This window comes from Rhinopithecus bieti, unplaced genomic scaffold (genome assembly GCF_001698545.2).
Source record: "Rhinopithecus bieti isolate Rb0 unplaced genomic scaffold, ASM169854v2 scaffold_31787, whole genome shotgun sequence".
In the NCBI taxonomy this organism is placed as follows: domain Eukaryota; kingdom Metazoa; phylum Chordata; class Mammalia; order Primates; family Cercopithecidae; genus Rhinopithecus; species Rhinopithecus bieti.
In genome coordinates this window covers 3683023-3705213 of record NW_016814655.1, presented here as the reverse complement: position 1 = coordinate 3705213, position 22191 = coordinate 3683023, and the positions used below count along the sequence as shown (strand labels likewise).

At 53.5% G+C, this 22191-nt stretch overlaps 1 protein-coding gene across 1 annotated transcript in view; it reads right to left on the bottom strand.

Moving 5' to 3' along the window:
* Positions 1 to 21519: 21519 nt before the first annotated feature.
* The window catches only part of LOC108515064 (SH3 and PX domain-containing protein 2A-like), an 84201-nt gene continuing 83529 nt past the window's right edge, over positions 21520 to 22191 (bottom strand). The window contains exons 5-6 of the mRNA XM_017851649.1: positions 21831 to 21922; positions 21520 to 21554 (exon numbers count right to left, since the gene is read on the bottom strand). Coding sequence (XP_017707138.1) covers positions 21533 to 21554; positions 21831 to 21922 — 114 coding nt within the window. The 3' untranslated portion in view covers positions 21520 to 21532. The remainder of the gene's footprint in view (positions 21555 to 21830; positions 21923 to 22191) is intronic.

Genomic DNA, 22191 nt, shown 5'->3' with positions numbered 1-22191 from the left:
TTGTTTCGGGGGAGCCAGAGGACTGCTTTGCCCCTCAAGCTACATCAGCCCCGTCTGCAGATGTGTGCCTGGTCTCTGTGTCGCGCGTGTGTGTGAGACACACAGGCAGATACCAGGGCCCCACTGCAGAGCACAGACTTCTTGGGTCACTCCTTGGCTAATGGCCCTTCACTCCCCAGCCCTCACCTAGTTTCAACCTGAGACTGGGAGCTTGGGCCGAGGAGCTCCCTATTTCCCACGGAGGCCAAAGGCCCACCCAAGGCCAGGCTGTGCTTGTTCCTGCCTTGGCCTCTGTGGGAAAGAGGACTCAGAGGGCCCCACACTCCTCCCACACACCTAGCCCACCTGCATGGCCCTGGGAGGCCTGGGTGATCGCCTCTTACAGTGAAGGAACCTGAACCTCCCAGACTTTCTTGGACACCATGTGACAAACCCACAAGCACCAAGCACCCAGATGTGCCCAGCCCAACAGAGGCAGCTGCGTTAGCCCCATTTTACAGATGCACCTCAGTCAGCTTGAGTCACTTGCCTGGTGTCACACAGCTTGCAATGGGAGGCAAGGTTGCAGACTTGGGTTGTCTGTGCTGCGACCAGTACAGGCCCCCTCCTGCCCTGTCTAGTGTTTCACAACTTTCAAGGCCTAAGGAGGGGGCACCTCCTCCAGAAAGCCCACTCTGATTTTGACCCCCAATGGCACGGAATGTTCCAATTCTGTCCCCAACACCTAGTGGTGCCCTCAAAGGAGCTGTCCAGTAGAATTCTCCCGGGTAATGGAAATAGTCTCTATCTGCCCTGTCCAGTATGGTGGCCACTGGCCATAGTGGCGCTGAGCACTCAAACACTGAATTGTGGCCAGTATGACTCAAACACTGAATTTTCCATTTTGTTTAATTAAAACTTAGATTTAAAGAGCCAACATGGCTACTGGCTACTTTATTGGACAGTACAGTCCAGACTCTGACATGGTATGGCCAGAAGGTTTGCTTGGCTCCCATGGTGCCTGTGTGTGTGTGTGTGTGTGTGTGTGTGTGTGTGTGTGTAGCTGTCTAGGTTCAAATCCCAGCTCTGCCAGACAGATTATTTAGGGTCTCTGTCTTCATTTATAAAGCACAGAGACTGAAAGGATCCACCTAATTGGATTGCTGGGGGATAAACAAGTTAATACACATAAAGCCCCTCGTGCACAGTCAGGCTCACAGGGAGCGCATGCACAGATCCTCCACCTGCTCCAGCTCCACCTGCCAGTCACAGGGCCCTGCGGCCAGCGCTGGTTCACCCTGGAGAGGGGAGAGGGGAGGAGAGGGAGGGATTCTGGAAGAGCTGTCACTTGCAGGGGAAATGATGGAAACACCTAGGACAGAATAGGCTTGGCTAAAGGAGGGCACTGAGAGAAAGAGCCAGGAAGGTAGGGGTGGAGGCCACTGGAGGAGGAGCAGCGTGGAAGAAGCAGGGACACGGGCCTGGCTGGCCTCAGTGGGGTGAGCCAAGCCTTGGGGTGTCTGTACAGAGATGAAGAAACCCAGGCTCTGCAGGGTAAAGCCACTTTGCTGAGACCACACTGGTGGCTGGTGGCTGGCAGCACTGGGGGTGACAGAGCTGGGGACTTCCAGCCCCATCTGAATGACTGTTATCACTTTCACATTCCCCCAGAATCCCTTGCTGCTGCCAGGCTGATGGGTCTCCCCAGAGGTGACAGGAGTGACAGCCAAGCCTGGATCCCCCTCGCTGCTGGACCAAGAGGCTGACTTAATGAGGCTGTTCCACAGAGGGCAGTGGCTGCATGCTCCTCACAGCAGGCACTCAAAATGCAGGACAAAGGGGCTCCTGGCCAAGGGCCTGTGTGCCCAGGGATGGGGTGGCTCCTGGGCCAGCCTGGATGCAGGGTGGCCTGGGGGCTTCCCCAGGGTCTGCCAGAGCATACATGTAAAGGACGGGGTCTAGGAAGGAGTCCTGCAAGATGCCAAACCGGGGCCAGCCCAGCCTGTGGGGCTCGAGCCATGGGTTCCAGGCCTGGCTGTCTGAGCAGACTGCATGACCTGGGTATGGCAGCCCTCTCTGTGCCTTAGTTTCCCTAATTGGGCTTCTGCAAAGAGGCCTCCAGCTCCAGGCTCGGACAGGCCTGTGTCCTGCTTGCAGCAGGGGGGCCATCCAGGAACCCTAGGTAATACCTCCATGCTCCCAGCCTCCTCCAGCTGCCTTCCTGTCAACCCTGAATGCTCCTGGGCCAGCTCAGCTGCAACTACAGTAAAGGCCCTGCCTGCTGCCCACCAGCTTGCCCATTACAGGTCCCAGCAGGCCAGCCCTGGGTCGCCACCTCTATCCTCCACCAAGCAACCTCCCCTGAGCTTCTGCACCAAGAAGCCCCCCGAGGTCCCGGAGCAGGCTTATGCCCATGAGCCCCAAAGTACAGTGGCAACCAGGGAGAGGGAAGGGCGGGCGTGGGCCAGGCCTTGGTGGGAGTCACCACTGAGCAGCTTTCCCCACTCTGAGTGGGCTCTTCTTTCCCAAAGGTGGGACTGGGAGTGCTGCTATTATTATTAATACTATTATTGAGAAGACCACTACATTTGTCAAGCATTTACATTATGCCAGGTGCCAAACTAAACCCTTGACACATGTCAGCTCATTGTATCCTCACTACATGCCTATGTGGTAGAGTCCCTTATTATCCCCATTTTACAGACGAGAAATGGAGGATCAGAGACAGCATGTGACTTGCCCAAAGTAACACAGTTTGTGAGGGATAGAGATGGGATTGGAGGCCAACCTGGCTCAGTCTAGTGCTCAAATCCTAACCACCACACTGTTCATTTACCACCTTGTGGCCAAGAAGGACACATAAAATCCAGACAGAAAAGCTAAATGAGGAGTAGGTGGTGAAGAGAAAGGTAAAACAAAGGCAAAGACTCAGGGTCAGAAATACCCAAACGACCAGCCTGGCCAACATGGTGAAACCCTGTCTACTAAAAATACAAAAATTAGCTGGGTGTGGTGGTGTGCACCTGTAATCCCAGCTGCTCAGGAGGTTGAGGCAGGAGAATTGCTTGAATCTGGGAGTTGGAGGTTGCAGGGAGCCAAGATCGTGCCACTGCATTCCAGCCTGGGTGACAGAGCAAGACCGTCTCAGAAAAAAAAAAAAAGAAAGAAAGACGCAAATGACACCACTGAGTTCTAGACTATTCCTTAGGGAGGTCACAACTTCAGGTCTGGCATGATAATGTCCAACAGGAAGAAACCTGGCTAGTGACCCGCACAGTGGGTCACAGTGTCACAGTGTCCATGATCACATGCTCAAGAGATGCACCCTGGTTTCCAATAGTAATAGAGCATCCATTCCCTCTAAAGCACCTGCAGCTATCAAGCTTCCTGGGCTGCCTCCTGGTGGTTCTGCCGCTGGTGTGGCTGCCCAGTGGGTCAGTGCCTGGACTGCAGCCTGAGGATGGCCTGGCTTCACCAGGGCCAGTTTCACAGCCTCCTCTCGGCAGAGGTTTTTTAAGTTCTGGGGACAGTGATGCCGGACCAATGCTGTCCTGGGCCCCAGCTCCCAGCCTAAAGCACTTTCTGGCACCCCCCACAAACCTTGTTCTAGCACAGCACTCAGTTATTTCCTGTGTGGCTCCCATCATTCCCATTATGTCTTTGCCATCGCTTTGTCTGTCTATTTCTTCCCCTCAACAGTAGGCTCCCTGAAAGCATGAACTGTGTGTGTCTTGCCAGGCCCACCCAGCACAAGGCTGGTTATAATCTTGTTTCTTGAATGAATGCACAAATTCACTGACAACCAGCAACCAAGCTCAGGGCTGCCGGATGGTCTCGAGAGGCTGGTCAGACACTGCATCCTCCACCTGTTCTCAATCCCTCCCTGACAGGACAGGCAGACCCTGCATCTCTGCTCTCCCCTCCTTTCCCCCTGAGTAGAGCTCAGTGGAAGTGCCACTTCTTCCAGAAGGTCATCCCTGATTGTCACAGATGGGTCAGCAAGTGCAGACAGTAGGTTTCCTGCCTATTTATGAGGATGGACTTGGCAGCAGCCTGTGGCCTCCTGTACTCCGTCCTCTCTGACATCATCTCAGGTTGTCATAGAAACCACCCTGGCATCACAGTGGAGCCTGCATGCTCTTGCTAATGTCCTGCACTATTGCCTCATGTGTGTCTCTCTCCTTTGGCAGTTGGACTACACGGTCTATGGCCTCCTTCACCCCTCTCCCTGGCAGGGCTAAACTCTAAGAACAGAGTCTCGTGCTTAGGAAGCGATATTCCCTGGATGCTTACTATGTGCTAGCCATGGCACTGTATATTTCTTTTTTTTTTTTTGAGATGGAGTCTTGCTCTGTCACCCAGGCTGGAGTGCAGTGGCGCGACCTTGGCTCACTGCAACCTCTGCCTCCCGGGTTCAAGTGATTCTCCTGCCTCAGCCTCCTGAGTAGCTGGGATTACAGACACCCGCCACCACGCCCAGCTAATTTTTGTATTTTTAGTAGAGACAGGGGTTTCATTGTGTTGGGCAGGGTGGTCTCAAACTCCTGACCTCGTGATCTGCTTGCCTCAGACTCCCAAAGTGCTGGGACTACAGGTGTGAGCCACCGCATCAGGCAATATTTCAATTTTTTAAAATTAAAAAACATTTTTTTAGAGACAGTGTCTTGCTATGTTGCCTAAGCTCATCTTGAACTCCTGGCCTCAAGCAATTCTCCTGCCTCAACCTCCCAAAGTGCTGGGATTACAGGCGTGAACCACCCAGCCCAGCTGCTCACCGAACTTCATGTACATTATTTCAGTTAATCCTCGTAGCCACCCACCAAGAGGAAGATGCTATCATTACTGTCATGTCCCAGAAGGGGAAACTGAGGCATAGTCAGTTAAGTCACTAGCCCAGTGGCAGAGCTGAGATTTGACCCCAGTGCCAGCTGACTCCTAACCATCATGAGCTTTCGTCTCTCTCTCTGCCTTCCCACCCTCCTGCCCTCCTCTGCTGGGAAATCTCCAGGCCTGCACTCAAGGCCACCTGGCCCAGGTTCTCTCCCTTCCCTTTTGCCTCCAAACCTTCCCTCAGCACCCAAGCCCACTTGAAGGCCCACATCCCCGGCAGCCTTCCCTGCACACCCACAGCCCCCACAGTCTCTCTCCCTCTCCAGTGTCCTCCTGTGCTCCTGCCTTGAGCACCTGCGTGGGACCTGCCTGGCCTCCTCAAGCTCAATGACTGTCCCTGGTACCCTGGGTCAGTCTGGCTGTTCTGGGACAAGGGACACATGAACTGGACCTCCTCCATGCAGGCCTTCCTGATAACCTTTGCTGGCGCCGACCTCAGGCCTTGAGTGAATCATAGTCCTGTCTCCACACTCTTATTACAGAAACTCAGCTAGTGACAAAGAGCCTCAGCCAGAGCCCCCAGGCTGGGGTGTGGGGTGGTGGGGACTTCCTGAGCTTCCCTGTGGCTGCCAGGCTCTTTCCTCTGGTTCCTGCAGCACCAACCAGTGGCTCCCTCAGTGGCTCCCTCAGTGGGAGGTTGGAGCCCAGGCCTCCCCAGGCGAAGGGCACCAGGAAGCCCCGGACAGTCACCCTAAGCACAGTGGGAAGCACAGGCTTTTTGGAAAGCTCCCTCCGGCTATTTTCTGGGGATGGCCTGGAGGGAGGGGAAAGGGGTGCATGAATGTCCCAGCACCCCTGTCCCCGGGGAACAGCCTGCAGCCAGGTGCCGGTCCCTGCGAGATGAAGCTTGATGACACCGCACTTGGCAACCTTGTCTTCCCTGCCCTGTGTCACCTTACTGATGCCTTCTGGTGTCACCTCCAAACTGCTTGAGCGGCAATCCTCAGCCTCAGATCTGCTTCTGGGAAATTCCAAACCAAGATGCCTGCCTTTCCTTGAATTATTTCGTGTCTCGGGCAGCACAAATTGTCCCCTGCTCCTGCCTATTAAGATCCTTGTGGCTGCCAGGACCTAGCCCAGTGCCCAGCACATGAGGGGGCCAGCATGGGGATAAAGCATGTCCCCCATCCTCTGGCTCCTGAGGCAGCACTGCAATTCTCCAGGTGTCTCAGACCAGGTGACAGGCTCATGGGTGCCCTCTCCTGCTTGGGGTGGGGGCCAGGAAGAGGTGCCCCCGGTAATTAACCTTGAATTCCCTGGCTTGCAGGCACAGCCTGGTCTAATCTGCAGCCTGCCTCTGCCAAATTAAATCAGACCTGGCCACAGTCAAGCTCCTGCTTCTGAGCCATTCAGAGGAGCCAGCCCCTTCTCCCTGTCCATCAGCCAGACTCCTACTGGAATCTTTTCAAGGGCTCAACTCAGGCCTCCAGGCACCCTCCCATGCCCCGCACCAGGGATGCTCTGAATGCACCAAGCCTGGGGTTGCTCTTGAAATCAGATGGGAAAGTTCTGAGAACCAGAAAGAGCACTGGAATTGGAGCCAAAAAACCTGGTGTTAATCCATTTTCTCTGACCTCAGGCAAACCATTTCCCTTCTCTGGACTGCACAACCTGCAAAGGCTGGGCTGGATGATGTCTGGGGAACTGAGGTCCAGAGGCTGGGACTAGGGGCAAACCCTCCCACCTTGCCTCTCACTGGGACACAGCAAGGATGGAAGGAGAGGCTGCTCCAATGACTCCAGAAACTGCAAACCCATGTAGCTGCAAGCTGAGTGATGTTTTGCGGGCACTGATGAGCCAGCCTCTGCACAGCTGCTTCGACAACAACGATAGTAACAACTGGTACATTCATTAAGACTGTGTGCCGGGCAGCATGCTAAGCCCTTGCCAAGCTTCACTGAGGGCTAGGATAGGTAAGAGGTTCTAGCCCATATTTGCCAGTTATTGGCATTGCAAGTCACATGACCTCTCTGTGCTTCAGTGACTTAATCTGCAAACTGGGAAGAAATAACTGTACCCACTTCATAGGATGGATGCAAAAACCAGAGAATTAAAACATGTAGGTTGGCCGGGCTTGGTGGCTCATGCCTATAATCCCAGCACTTTGGGAAGCCGAGGTGGGCAGATCATGGAGTCAGGAGTTCAAGACCAGTGTGGCCAACATGGCGAAATCTTGTCTCTACTAAAAATACGGGCATGGGGGTGGGCACCTGTAATCCCAGCTACTTGGGAGGCTGAGGCAGGAGAGTCACTTGAACCCGGGAGGCGGAGGTTGCAGTGAGCTGAGATCACGCCACTGTACTCCAGCCTGGGTGACAGAGTAAAACCTGTCTCAAAAAAAAAAAAAAAAAAAAGGTAGTCTGGGCACAGTAGCTCACACCTGTAATCCCAGCACTTTGGGAGGCCGAGGTGGGTGGATCACCCAAGCTCAGGAGTTTGAGACCAGCCTGGGCAACATAGCAAAACCCTGCCTTTGCCAAAAATACAAAAAATTAGCTGGGCATGGTGGTATACACCTGTAGTCGGGAGGCTGAGGCAGGATAATCGCTTGAGCCTGGCAGGTGAAGGTTGCAGTGAGCCGAGATCGCACCACTGCACTCCAACCTGGGTGACAGAGTGAGACCCCATCTCAAAAAAATAAAAATAACTAAAAAAATGTAGTCACTTAGAAGAATGTCATCACATGGTGAGATACAGGAATTGATTACTCTTATTAGCTTTCCAGACCTCACAGTAACCCTATGCTGCCACTTCTATGGTCCCTATTTTACTCCTGGGGGGAATATAAGGCCCAGAGTCATCCTCTCCATTTATTGCATTTACTGTGTCCAGCCTTCAGCTACCATAAGGGATACAGTAGATGCCTGGCGGTAATGTCTCGGCCCTCAAGGTGTGTGCAGCCTCTCAGGGAAGCCAGATGCTAAGGATTTAATTACCTCTGTGGTATATGCCACAAGTGAGACGTCCCAGTATTGGGGTGAGAGGTGGGGATGGCAGGCCCAGGTGTGGTGAGTAAGTGATAAGTTTAGGTGGGGTTAAAAGATTGTCTGGGAGGCCGTGACAGGAGGATGGCTTGAGCCTAGGAGTTTAAGACCAACCTCAACAACATAGCAAGACTCTACATCTACAAAAAATTTAAAAAATAGTGGGGCATGGTGGCATGTGCCAGTAATCCTAGCTACTCGGGAGGCTGAGGCAGGAGGATAGCAGTTTGAAGCCACAGGGAGCTGTAATGGTGCCACTGCACTCCAGGACTGGGAGACAGAGAGAGACCTTATCTCTAAAGATAGTAATAAAAAAAGGTTGTCCCAGGCCGGGCACGGTGGCTCAAGCCTGTAATCCCAGCACTTTGGGAGGCCGAGACGGGCGGATCACGAGATCAGGAGATCGAGACCATCCTGGCTAACACGGTGAAACCCCATCTCTACTAAAAAATACAAAAAACTAGCCGGGCGAGGTGGCGGGTGCCTGTAGTCCCAGCTACTCGGGAGGCTGAGGCAGGAGAATGGCGTAAACCCGGGAGGCGGAGCTTGCAGTGAGCTGAGATCGGCCACTGCACTCCAGCCTGGGCGACAGAGCGAGACTCCGTCTCAAAAAAAAAAAAAGGTTGTCCCACCTGGCACACAGCTGGTGAGGGGCAGAGCCAGGATCTGAAGTTACACCTGTGAGTCCAAGGCCACCTCCCTTAACAGCTCTGCCACTTTCCTTCCCAGGAGCATCCCAAGAGGGAAAAGTGATTATAAAAAGCCAAGCTGACAATCAGCAACTCATGCACTTTCTGCTAAACAGCTGAGCTACCAGAATACCTGGCATTTCCCTGGGTAGAAAGCTGGGCATCATTGTAGTGCAGCCTCTTGGCCTGTTGCCTGCACCTACTGGCCTAAGAAGTTTGGGGGGAAGTAAGCATTGCATTTGAGGTGGGCTTCTCATTGACCTGGGGCACCTAACTACCTGGGGCTGGGGATGAAGTTCAACGTGTACACCCAGCTGGGCCACTGGAATCAATAGGCAGAACGTGCCCACCGAGATGAACACCCTCCCCCTTCACCCTGGGTGCCAACTCAGTGGTTAGTCCACCTCAGAGCTGCACCGGAAAGGCCAGGCGGGCCTCGTCCCTGGGCTACTGAGCAATCTGTGCAAGGGCAGCGCAGCAGCTGGAACTACCAGAGGGCCCAGAAATCACAGCAGCAGCAAGTGGGGCAGAGACTCAGTCCCTGGGAACATGCATTTCCTCCTCTCACACAGGAGCAGAAGGAAGGGGTACCAACAGGTCTCCAAAACCTGGAGTTTGGCAAGAATATAAAATGTCCCTCCGGTGGCCGGGCACGGTGGTTGGCAAGAATATAAAATGTCCCCTCCGGTGCGGCATGGTGGTTGGTAAGAATATAAAATGTCCCTCCGGGTGGCCGGGGCACGGGTGGGTTGGTAAGAATTATAAAATGTCCTCCGGTGGCCGGCCACGGTGGTTCGGTTAAGATATAAAATGTCCCTCCAGTGGCCGGGGGCACGGTGGGCTCGCACTTCCTCGCACTTCTCTAATCCTGGCATGTTGGGAGGCTGAGGCGGGAGGATTGCTTGAAGCCAAGAATTTGCGACTAGCAGGGGCAACAGAGCCAGACCCCGTATCTACAAAAAATTAAAATAAAAAAATTATCCTGCCATGGCGGTATGTGCCTGCAGTCCTAGCTACTTGGGGGCTGAGGTGGCCTGGGACGTCAAGGCTGCAGTGAACCGCGATTGTGCCACTGCACTCCAGCCTGGGCGATGGAGAGAAACCCTGTCTCAAAATTAAAAAAAAAAAAAAAGGAAAGAAAATAACCCCAAAACCTCCCTCTGGGATCTTTTAAGGGAGATGGAAATGTTCTAAAATTGGATTGTGGTGATGGTTGCACAACTGTAAAAGTATTACTAATCAATGAATTAATTGTACACTTAAAACAAGTACATATTATAACACGTAAATTATACCTCAGTAAAGCTGTCTGGGGGAAACTCTCCCCCTGGCTCTGACCACTGAGCCAGGCTCCGGGCCGCGTGTTCTGGGTGGGGTTTTGCATGTAGCCATCTGCGTGCCCTCTGGACTCATGACTCCCCATGTGCCAAATGGACCATTCATGACAGAGGGTGTGGGGGGCTAAGGGCTTAGTCTGTGGTTTGGGAGTGGGAAGCCTGTTTTTCTGAGTGCTTCTAGAACCAGCTTCCCCGTGTCTGTTCCATCAAAGGAGCCTGTACCAGCCAGGCAGCACCCCTCCTCAGAGGCCTGAATCCTCCTGGGGCAGGAAGCCCCTCCTTGGAGCTCCTAAGGCTGGGGAAGGGTCTCGACAGGCTGCCCTGGGAGGCCTGGACCAGACTTGGCAGTCTCAGCACACCTGGTACCTTTTCAGGGATGTGGCCCAGCAGGAAACCTGGGTTCCCCTTAAAAGATCCCAAATATGGCACATGCCCTCAACTCTACCTTCAGCCCCCGTGGTGACCATGGCAACCACAGCGTCCTGATGCAGTTATTCTGCCCTTCTGTCCGATGAAGGCTCCCATCCTGAAGTTTGGAGCTAGTTGCCCCAGCCAAGGCTCAGGTGCTTCTCACTTCATCCTCAGCTCACCCACGTTTGGGGTGTGGACTTGGAGCTGAAGGGCAAGGGCATGAATCCAGCCTCTGACACTTCCTAGCTGAGGGGCAAGTCAACCAGTCTCAGCCTAAGGTCCCTCATCTGAAGAAAGGAGCGTGGGCCTCCCAGGATTGTAAGGATGCTCAAACAAGATAAACCATGGTCAAGGGTCCAGCACGGCTTTAGTGCAGCATCAGCCAGAGGCAGGGAGCTGTAGTATCCGATATGGCCATGGGGTGGAGCCAGATACACATGTAGCTCATGAACTGAGGGATTCAAAGTGACCCAAAGTTACAGGCGTGCCCGAACTCCAATCACCCTCAAGATCCAACTTATAGAGCCTGTGAAGGGGAAGGAGTCACAAGGTCTCTGGATGCTTGTCCCTTTCATCTCAAACTATGTCTATGAATATCTCCCATTCCCACAGACATCCAGCCCCACTCTAGATCCTGACTGTTGCATGCTTGGACTATTGCGATAGCCAACAGGTTCTGCTAGGACCTCAGAATATCAGAGCCAGGAGAAAGCCCAGAGACCCCTAGGTTCTGCCCATTTACCTGGTGCTGAAGTGTAGCAATTGTTAATGACCACCTCAGGCCTATCTCTTCTTGGCCTAGCCCTAGCCAAAAATCCCTTACTGTCACGGAAAATGAAATTTCTTTCAATCCTTGAAACACAATCTCAGGGACTCCCTTTGGCCTGGATGCCCTCCTCTGCCACTCTCCTTGAGTAGTGAGCTCTTGCTTTAGTCTCAGCCTGAATGCTACCTCCTCAGGGAGCCTTCCTGACCACCTGAGCAGGCTGGCTTGTTGCTGTGCAAGGCCCTGCACCTATTACAATCAGTTGTCCTTTTTCTGCCTTCCCATTATCAGCAGCTGTTATAAGCCCTGTTTTACGGGCAAGGACATTGAGGTTTTGGGAGTTTAAATAATTCCCAGGCCACACGGCAGGTGGGGGAGGAGCCAGGGCTTGCTAGAGCCTATAATGATCTGCTGCCTCCTATGGAAGCAAGCCAGGCCCATGCCGTGCTATCCTCCCCCTTAGACCACCAGGGCCCCAAGAGCGGGGACTGAGCTACTCCTGCAGTCCCGGGCCTCACATGGAGATGATCTAGAAATGCTTGCATGAACACACGCCTCCCACGAAGATGCAACAGAGGAAGCCTGGTCTCAGTGGCTGAAGACCCAGGTTCTAAATTCAGCTCTGCCTTAAGCTCCCCATGGAGGGGTAACTACCCAGGGACTAGGAACATGGAGGGTAGTGATAACCACACAGGGGAACCAAGACCCACCTCGGACACAACATAACAGCAAAGCAGGCCTCGGCGCCGAGGCTCCAAAGGGCTCTGTAGGCCTTCCTCGGGGGTGAGACAGTGGGCACGTGGGGGCCTTGAGGTTTCAGAGAACATAGAAAGCACAAGCCCAAGAAATTAATGGGGGACCCAGTCTACCCCCACACACTCCTGCACCAGGATACCCTTCCCTGCCACCTTCCTCCCCACCCTGCAGAAAATACTGTGCCAGGCCTGAAAACAGAGTCATCCTCTCTCCCTGGACACGGGCCTCCCAGGCGTGTGCTCTGTGAGCTGGGCCGGACTGGGGCTGTTTGAATCTGCTTCCCTCCAGCTCGCTGATCCAGCAGGACAGCCGAGCCTGCAGAAGTCCTTGCTCCCCACAGCCAATGCCCCTTTCAAGTGGGTTGGACACAGCTTCCTGTGGGCACTTTCCTGCCACCTGCCCACCCAGGTTGAAGGGGGCATAGCAGGGGATGGACAGGGTTTATTTATCTAACGTTCTGTTCCCTCCCTCAGCCTTCCAAAGCTCCTAGGTCCAGCTGGCCCTCCTGCCCATCAACATAAAGAGGCTATTTGTGCAATAGCCAGTGGCAGGGGGCTGCAAGGACAGTGTGGCCCATGTCCCTGGCCAGATGGGAGGTGGCAGGGCTTTACAGAGTACACAGAGCCATCTTGATGATGGGTGTCTGACCAGAACGCAGCCAGGCAGGTATACGTGGGCTTTCTAACCCCATCCCCCAGGAGAGACAGGGACATGGGATGCCTTGGAGTTTCCAACAGCCTGCAGGGTGGTGGGGGCAGCCTCACTCCACAGGCAGCACCAGCCCTGGCTAGGACTCCCAGAGCGGAGAGGGACTCAGTGAGACGCTCCTCTCCCAGCTCTCACCTTCAGCTCAGCCAACCCCATTCCATTCCCCCAGCATTTTCAGGGTGGCTACTCTGTACCCAGGCCTGGGCTAATGGAGGAAACGGGAAGAAAAACAGAAAATCCCATTTCCTGAGCTTCTGTGATGGGCCAAGTACACCAGGGGCATTTTCTACGCATTTGCTCCTTGAACCTCACAACCATTTTGCCACGTGTACCATGGGGGCCTTGCACAGATGGGGAAACAGACCAGAAGAGGAGAAGTGAGCCATTCAAGCTCACAAGCAGAGCTGGGTGTTCCCACGGTTGCCGCTGCAGTTAATTTAACTCAATTCACAATTTCAGCTTTAACTCTTGAGGTGATTAGCCTATGCGGTCCCTGGCATACAGCTGGCACTCAATAACTACCTGCAGAGTGAAGGAAGGCTGCTGTGGAGACGCTCCAGTGCTCTGTCCACAACCTTCCATTTGCCTCCCAGGAAAAGGAGGGGAGTAGGAGGGTGTATGACTCAGTGCCCAGTTTGTGATCCACACACATCATCCCAATTCATTCTCCCCAGTGCAGGAGCAGTGACTCCGTGTGACTTACAGAGAATGGAAGGCCACACCGTCAACCCACAGCAATGCTGCTGGTGAGCTGGAAAGCCTGGACTCTAACTCAAGAGGCTGGCAGCCAGACACAAGCCGAGCAGTCGCCCTGCCTTCCCGAACAGGCCAGACCTGGCATTCAACTGGGATTGGGGACGTGGGGCTCCTGGAGGAGATGCCCCACATTCTCAGTGCTATTCCGGCTGCACTGCCACACACACCACCTTGGCCCTCGTCTTCCTACTGGGACCCCGAGGCAGGGCTGGCAGAGTCCGTCTGTCCTCCTGGGCTCTGCTTCTCCCAGGTGAACGGCAGCAACAACCTCTGTCCGCCTCACTGGACTCCCCACAATTTTACCATGCAGTCCGAGATGAAACAACCATCCCCAAAATATAAATGGGAGGGCAGGGTGAGAAAGCCATGCAGAGGAGAGCGTTTTCTCGAGTCTGACCTCCTCCCACCCCAGGCCCCAAGCAGCACCTGCCTCTGCCCTGGCCCTCCTTCCCTGGCAGCCTCCCTCAGCATCCTAAGCCAGCCCCTCTGCCACCTTAACCAGCCCGGCCCAGTTCCCAAACCTGTGCTCTGGCTGGAGCAGGCCTCCCGCAGGATGGCCTCCCCTTTGGCCTGCCCTGGGGTTCCCTGCAGGAGGCAGGGACACTGGGGGTGGACTCTGCCCCCTGGGGAGTGTTGTGGGCCCCTGACGGGCAGGCTGAGGCAGGGATGGTTCTGGCCTGGCCTTGGCCCATCCGCCTCTCACCCCAGGTCCCTTGGAACATTGGGGTATTGTTCTACTGTACAACAGAGGGTGACTCTGTGGCCCTGGGCTGAAGAACAGAAACCAGTTTAGCAGGGCTCTCTGCTCCTCCCATGCAATGTCAAGAATTTAACCAGGATTCTGGCTGGCTTCAGCAGGAAGAAACAAGCCCAGGCCGAGAGCAGGAAGTGGGAGGTGACCGTCTACCCACTGTGTGGGCCCACTATGTGTCCCATAGTGGGTAAGAGGTGGTACCCAGGCCAGTGGGCTGGTAAGAGGCCTGAGAAGAAGGATACTAAGTAAGTGACAAGAGCAGGGCAGATCAGCTCAGCCCTGGCCTGTTTTCCCCTCTGTGATACGGGTGCACCAAAGGCATGTGTGCCCACCCTGCCCACAAGCTTGGACCACCAGCAGTGGTCAAGGAGGCTGCAACCTCAGCCCTGAGGTTGCAAAGGCAGCCTTGCATCTCCAGAAGTGGAGAACGTGTGTGTGTATATGGGGGGAGGTGATGTGGGGCCTGCTGCTGCTGTGCCCTCCCACCTGGGGCCACCATGATGGGGACAGCAAACACTGGCCTTGGCAGTGCTGACACCATGCCAGGTTTGTTCGGCACTTTATGTGTGCTAAAGCATCATCCTAACATCTACCTTCGGAGGCAGCAACGATTCCCACTCTACAGGTAAAGGAAACTGAGGCACACACAGGCCTTGCAACTTGCCTGAGGCAAGTGGCAGAGCTGGTCTCTGACCCCTGGCCCCCTGACTCTGGAGAGGCTGAGAATCCTCCTGGCTCTGCTCCCCTGAGGTGGGCAGTTCAATGTATAACTCTCTTAAATGGCCTGGCTTTATTTTGGCACAGTTGGGCAATCACCCAACAATTACTAGGTGCCAGGCCAGGTCCTGGGGGTCCAGAGATGTGGGTTCCTTGGTGGGGAAAGATTCACAAGCAGATCCCAAGGCTGCCAGGCTGCCAGCTCTAGGGACGGCTTTCTGGAAGAGAAGCTCAAGCTGAGTCTGAAGACAGAGTAGGATGCAGTCCCAGAGCGAGTGGGGAGGAGGGAGGGTGCTCCTGGTAGAGGGAACCATGGGGCAGGGCATGGAGGCTAGAGACAAGCTAAGAAAAGAATGAGGGCATGGCCACTGGGCCAGGAGGCTGCAGAGACACAAAGGTGGGTCCCAGGGCCCTATGGTCAGATATTTCTCCCACCAGAACTGCATCCTCCTGGGGATCTGCAGACAGAGTTCCTAGTGTTCGTTTTAAAGACTTTTAGATTCCTTATTTCCATTGGATGAGAATTTAAAATGGAACACAAAGAGGCATTTCTGGGTCACGCAGTTGACCACGTGGTGAGTCCTGTCGGGCCAGCTTGGGCCTGCCTTTAGCTCCTGTTTGCCCTTGTTGACACCATATGGGAGGACTGCATCTGGAGGTGAGAGGCCTTGCCTGTGGAAGCAAGGGATTCTCAGGAGATCAGGCAGAGCAAAGCAAGGGGGAGCTGAGTCAGTAAAGTGGCCTCAGGACACTGTGCCAGGAGGCAGGTCATGCTCACAGCGGGGTTATCTCAGCTACTACGGAGGGTGTCTCTTGGTGTGGCTTCCATGTGTGTGATTTTCTTTTTTTTTTTTTAAGATACAGGGTCTGTCTCTGTTGCCCAGGCTGGAGTGCAGTGGCACAATCATAGATCACTGTAACCTCAAACTCCTGGGCTTAAGCAATCCTCCTGCCTCAGCCTCCTAAGTAGCAGGGACCACAGGTGTGTGCCACCCATGCCTGGCTCATTTTTTTTCTTTCTTTCTCTTTTTTTGTAGAGATGGGGGTCTCACTATGTTGCTCAGGCTGGTCTCAAACTCCTGATCTCAAGCAATCCTCCCGCCTTGACCTCCTGAAGTGCTGGGAATACAGGTGTAAGCCACCGCACAGGGCCAAGTGCATGTCTTTATCTGCCTTCTTTAGGATTTGGTGACCAAGGGTCTCCTCATCCCAAGCTGTCACATGGCTCCCCAGAAATTCACACAGGAAAGACCAAGAAACTACATCAAGCTTCTCTTGCCCACCCCTGCCCATTGACCCCTCATGACTGCTGGGCAAAGGGCTGGGGGCTGGGGGAGCTGGAGGGGCCTAACAGAACTGCACCCAGGCTCCAAGGCCTGCCTCCCCACTTGGCTGCATGGCCTGGGGAAGCCAGGTAACTGCCAGCAACTTCACTTCCCCATCTGCTAAATGGGGATAATAACACCACCTTTGTGGGCAGCCTAATATTTAAATGAGTATTTAAATAAGCATTATGTAGAGTACAGAGGAGGGGACCAATACAATAAGGCAAACACTCTTCCTTTCTCTTCCTTTCCCTTTGTGCTCGCCTCCCTCCCTCCAGTCAGGACACACACACACACACACACACACACACACACACACACCCCTATTCAACTGCTGGCTTTCCAAGAACACACTGCTAGAGACCAAATGTTTGTGTCCCACCTAAACTCATATGTTAAATCCTAATGCCCAAGGTGATGGAGTAGGAGCCGATCAGGCCATGGTCACTGGCCCTCATGAATGAGATCAGTGCCTTATAAAAGAGAACCCAGAGAGCTTGTTTCCCTGTCCACCAGGGTAAAGACAACTATCTATGAACCAGGAAGCAGGCCCTCACCAGACACTGCATCTGCTGGTGCCTTGGTTTAGCACTTGCCAGCCTCTTTCATAAGAACTGTGGGAAATTTATTTCTGTTATTTATAAGCCACCCAGGCTATGGTATTCTGTTCCAGCAGCCTGAACAGACTAAGACACACACCATCCTCAAAGGGTAACATCAAATGGGCTGAGGTTGGCACCCACCTGCTCTGGCTGGGGTGGAGGTGGGGAGGGGTGCTGCTGAGGAGGTTGGGAAGGCATAGTGGGTGTGAGCCGAGTGATGGGTTGGGTCAGGGCTGTGGTTAGAACCGTAGGTCTGGGGCCAGCCTGCCTGGCTTGGATCTTGGCCCTGCACCTGCCAGTTGGGTGAACTGTTTCATGTCCCTGAGCCTTCAGCTCCTTGGTAAAATCATGTCACAGTCACACTTACCATGTAAGACCATAGTGAGGACTGAATGACAACAATTATTTACTCAGAGACCCTCTGAGACCCTGCTCTGGGACAGGCACTGTTCTGGGTGCTGGGGATACAGCTTTGTTCTGTGAAAAGAACAAAGACAAGTTCACACTCTCCTGGAGCCTGTGTTTCAGTGGCAGGGACCAACAGTAAAAACAGCAAGTGTCTTAGTCCATTCAGGCTGTTATAGCAAAGTACCTTACACTAGGTCATTTCATTTGCTTTTTTTTTTTTTGAGATGGAGTCTTGCTCTGTCACCCAGCTGGACTGCAGTGGCGCGATCTCAGCTCACTGCAACCTCTGCCTTCTGGGTTCAAGCTATTCTCCTGTCTCAGCCTCACGAGTAGCTGGGATTACAGGCACGTGCCACCACGCCTGGCTAATTTTTATATTTTTATCAGAAACGGGGTTTTGCCATGTTGGCCAGGCTGATCTCAAAGTCCTGACCTCAGGTGATCCACCCGCCTTGGCCTTCCAAAGTGCTGGGATTACAGGTCTGAGCCACCACACCCGGTCACACTAGGTAATTTCTTAACAACAGAAATTTATTGCTCACAGTTCTGGAGGCTGGAAAGTCCAAGATCAAGGCGTCAGCAGATTTGGTGTCCAGTGAAGCCTGGTTCCCCACAGATGGTGCACTCCAGCTGTGTCCTCCCATGGCAGAAGGGGCAAATGCTGTGTCCTCACATAATGGAAGGGGCAAGGGCCTTGCTGGAGCCTCTTTCATAAGGGCACAAATCCCATTAACCTTCCTGCGGATGCCGCATGAGGAGGCAAAACCACCATGGCTGCTCTGTGCCAAGCTCATCAAAGATGTCCATGAAGAACATCCTTTCTGTGCAGGGCCAGTGGTCTGGAAGAGCAACCGCTAGCCGACTGGAGATGGGCCTGGCTTTCCGCCTGCAGAAGCCAGCGAGTGGCCTGGGATCAAAGCCGAGGCGCTTAGGCCTGTTGCCGACCTCCCACACTGAATCTGGGCTATGACAGACCTTGTCTTCTCTGGAAGATGGAAAGGGAAGACGGCTCCCCGCCCCAGCCCCCGTGAATTCTCAATGGACCCTGCAGCAGCACACTTGAAAGAAGCCAGGGGTTATCTGCAAAATTCCAATTAAATCCACCGGCTTTGATAATTTGATAAGCCACTCCACAGTCGCCCCAGAGTCAAAATATGGTGTTACTCGATCCTGTGTTTATGTTCTAGGCTGGAGGGAAGGGAGGCGCACAGTGGCCTGGGAAGGTCCAAGCAGCCAGAGTGAGAGGAGTTGCAGGCACTAGGCTCACACATTGGCAGCCTGTCAGCCGAGGGTCACGGGCAAAGTCTGGCTCTTTCGTGACAGGCACACTCTGCAGTGGAACACAGGTCTCTCTTGGTGGGTCCTGGAGGCGGAGCAGAGACGGGCCGGGCCAGGGGAGGGGAAGCCGCTCAGAACTGCCTGGCCACAGCTGAGCTCACTTCCCGAGCCTCAGACCTGTCCTGGGGCTGGAGGCATTCCTGTTCCCAGGCCCATAACTTGCCAGACCAGTGGTGAACTGGCCCACGTAGCCAATACCACCTCAAGAAAGAGGTAGATAACCCCTGCTGGCCTGGTGGCAGAGCGGCCAAATGCTTCACAGCCCCTCCCTGCAAAAGTCAGGCAGGGGCGGAGCGTGCACACATTCCATTCTGTTCCCCAGCCTTCTGTGAACACAGGTGTGGAGCACTTCCTGTGCACCAGTAGCACCTGACCAGGTTATTTGAGTAAACCCTCTTGACCAGCTCATGAGTTCTGCATTATCTCGTTTCAGGGAAACAGAAATGCAGAGACGTTGAGCAAATGGCCAAAGATCACCGAGCCTTAAGTGGCAGGGCCTGACCCCAGAGCCTGACCCCACAAAGCCATGGCCTGCTGCCTCACCAATAGCCAAGAGTCTCACTGAGCCTGGTTTCCACTGTTCCTCAAGGGCCTCCTAGAGGTGGGTAAAAGGCTAACTTAATGCCATGAATGAAGTGAGGCCGATGGATTCAGCTGACGGGCAAAGAGCAGGTTTGGAGGCATGGATCACAGGCGGGGTCAGCTGCTTTTGTGGCGATACACTTGCTGCCTCCGCCGTCAATGATCCTGATCCTTTTCCCCCATGGCAGGGCACACGATCACGGGGGATTCCAACAGCCACCCACCTAGGGAGGAGCATCTCCTCTCTCCCCATGCAAGGACAGAGAACGAGAGGCTTGGAGAGAACATCACAGCTGGGCACGGGCAGGGTCAGGTGAGGACCCAGGGATACTGCTGCCAGGCTCAGAGCCTTCCCTTGCCCTGAGGCAAGGCAAGGATAAAGAAGGAAGGGGCAGGAGCGCAGAGAGGCGGGGACAGAAAGGAGAAACTGAGGAGCTTCAGGACCACAGTCCCAAACCAGCGAAGCAGGCAGGAGAAACAGAAGAGTGTGGGCTTGGAAGTTCTCGGTTCAAATTCCCGCTCTAGCTGTGAGCTCCTGTTTTCTAATCTGTAAAGTGGGGATAAGAATATACAAGCCCTGGCCGGGCGCGGTTGCTTATGCCTGTAATCCCAGCACTTTAGGAGGCTGAGGCAGGCAGATCACTTGAACTTAGGAGTTCGAGACCAACCTGGCCAACATGGTGAAACCCCGTCTCTACTAAAAATACAAAAATTAGCTGGGTGTGGTGGCATGTGCCTGTAATCCCAGCTAGTAGGGAGGCTGAAGTAAGGGAATTGCTTGAACCTGGGGAGGTGAAGGTTGCAGTGAACCGAGATCACTCCACTGCACTCCAGCCTGGGCGACAGAGCGAGACTCTGTCTCAAAAAAAAAAAAAAAAAAAAAAAAAGAATATACAAGCCCTGGTGCAAACCTCTCCTACCTCTCATCATCTGAGTTTCATGGATAACCCTTAGAGGTAGCAAGAACAGGGTTTCATCACTATTCCCTTTTTACAGATGGTTCCCTATTTCTCACTATTCTTTCTTTCTTTTTAAATTTTAAATTTTTATTTTTTGTAGAGACAAGGTGTCGCTATGTTGCCAGGGCTGGTCTTGAACTCTTGGGCTCAAGAAATCCACCTGCCTTGGCCTCCCAAAGTGCTAGGATTACAGGTGTGAGCCACTATGCCTAGCATCTTTTTTTTTTTTTTTTCAGCTGAATTTAAGATTCATCCCCGTTTCTCTCTAAATGTAGAAACTTCGGCCAGCACTGAGCCACTAGGGACCACAGAGAAACTTGGGGAAGTTATGAGGGATCTGCCTGGACATCACACAGCTAGTAGCAGCAGAACTGGGATGTGAACTCAAGACCTTGCATCCTATACCTTGTGGCTTTCCACTGCTTCACACTATGAATCAAGTTACTGATAAGCTCCTGATGGTTCACAGTACTTGCTTCTTGCCTGAGGCAGCCATCAATGAAGATGGCCTTTGCTAGGCCAGGTGGGCCTCGGAGCTGCATTTTCCTCCCTCAAAATGCCCACGCCATTTCAGGCTATTAGTCTTTTAGCAAGCATGAAGACAGAAGGGTCCCTTTAGGCAGGACTGCCATGTGTGGGTGTGCAGGCCACATACTCTACAACCTCATGGGCACATTCACAGAAAGTGCAGTGTGAATGGCACCTCCAGAGCCATGCAATGCTCACCCTCATCTTCAGGCTTTCTCCTCCCCATCACCAGTTTCCACCTGCCTCTCCCCACCTGGCCCAGAGAGTTTCTGTGTCCTGCTCTCTCCTTTCCCTCTGTCGTAGCCACCCCATCTGCCTCTCTCTCACCCATCTGGTACTTTAAGCTTCCAGGGGATAGCCATGGAGTGAGGTGATTCATCATCATCCCCTTAAATCCTCTCCCCAACCCTCTCTCTTACCCAACACCCCTCCTTGCCTTCTGCCCACCAGCTCCTAGGTGGGAACTGGATTTTTCTCTCCAATGAGAACCTATGCTGGGGACTGTAGGTGAGCAGAACGCTCTGAGCAAGAGAGCATGGCCATCTGGATGGAGTTGGATCCTGTGTGTGAGAAACCAGCATGGTTGGGTGGGCCATCTTGACCACCAGCCCAGAGCATCTCAGTTTCAGAGAGAAAAAAGACCTGCATGGTTCCCCGCTTCTCTCCAAACATGGAAACATTAGCCAGCACTGGGCCACGAGGAACTACAGACTTAGGTTCAGGTCTTGGCCTGTCTCCTGTCAAACCATCTGTATGACTTTGGGGGAAAAGCACCTGACCTCACCAAGCCATGGTTTCCTCCTCTGTAAATAGGACTATTGAATATGATAATGCCTATCATAAAAGACACTGGGTAAATTCATTATGATTTTTTATGATGATTATAAAATCTGCTGGAGCAGCCCAGGACTGCTGTTATTCGGCAGGTGAGTTTTCAGCCTGGGCAGTGCGCGCTGGGAGCTCTGCAGCCGTAACAGCAAAGAGCAAGGACTGTGCTAGCCCTGAGCAGTCTCAATGGCATGTCCATTATATTTTCTGTTATCTCATCTGCTCCTTGTAATAACCCTGTGAATCAGAAAGAGTTTGTAGGAAAATCTGCTCCACAAATGCAGAGACACTCTCACTTTGCAGCCCTGGGGTAAAGGAAAATGAAGAGTGGGCTCTGACACTAGGAACCTGGGGAATAATGCCCCCCATTCCTTTGGACCACTGTTCTTTAGCTCGGCTGGCCCTGCTAGCTCTCCTTCTGCTTGTGTTCCCACAGCCTCAGCCTCCCTGGGCTGACCACTGCTTTAGTCCACGCCTCCCTAGCACATGGGAGAGGCCTGAGCTATTACTTACTCTTTTGGAGGGTTGACATCCTCGGGTCGAGCCTCAAAGAACCGGAAGACTTCATCACACTGTGAAATGTGTGGGGGCAGCCGGACAAGTGCCTGTGGAAAGACAGGAAGAAAGGGCATTAGGTGTGATGAACTTGGGAACAGGGAAACCAAGACAGTGTCACCTTGCACCAACAGTGACAGAGAGGATCAAGAACTGTGCCATGGAAGACATGGTCGACCAGCCACCCACCTGTCCACCCAGAAAACTAATCAACAAATCAACCAATCAAATAACGAATGAAACAACCAAACTTCCTTCCCTCCTTCCTTCCTTCCTTCCTTCCTTCCTTCCTTCCTTCCTTCCTTCCTTCCTTCCTTCC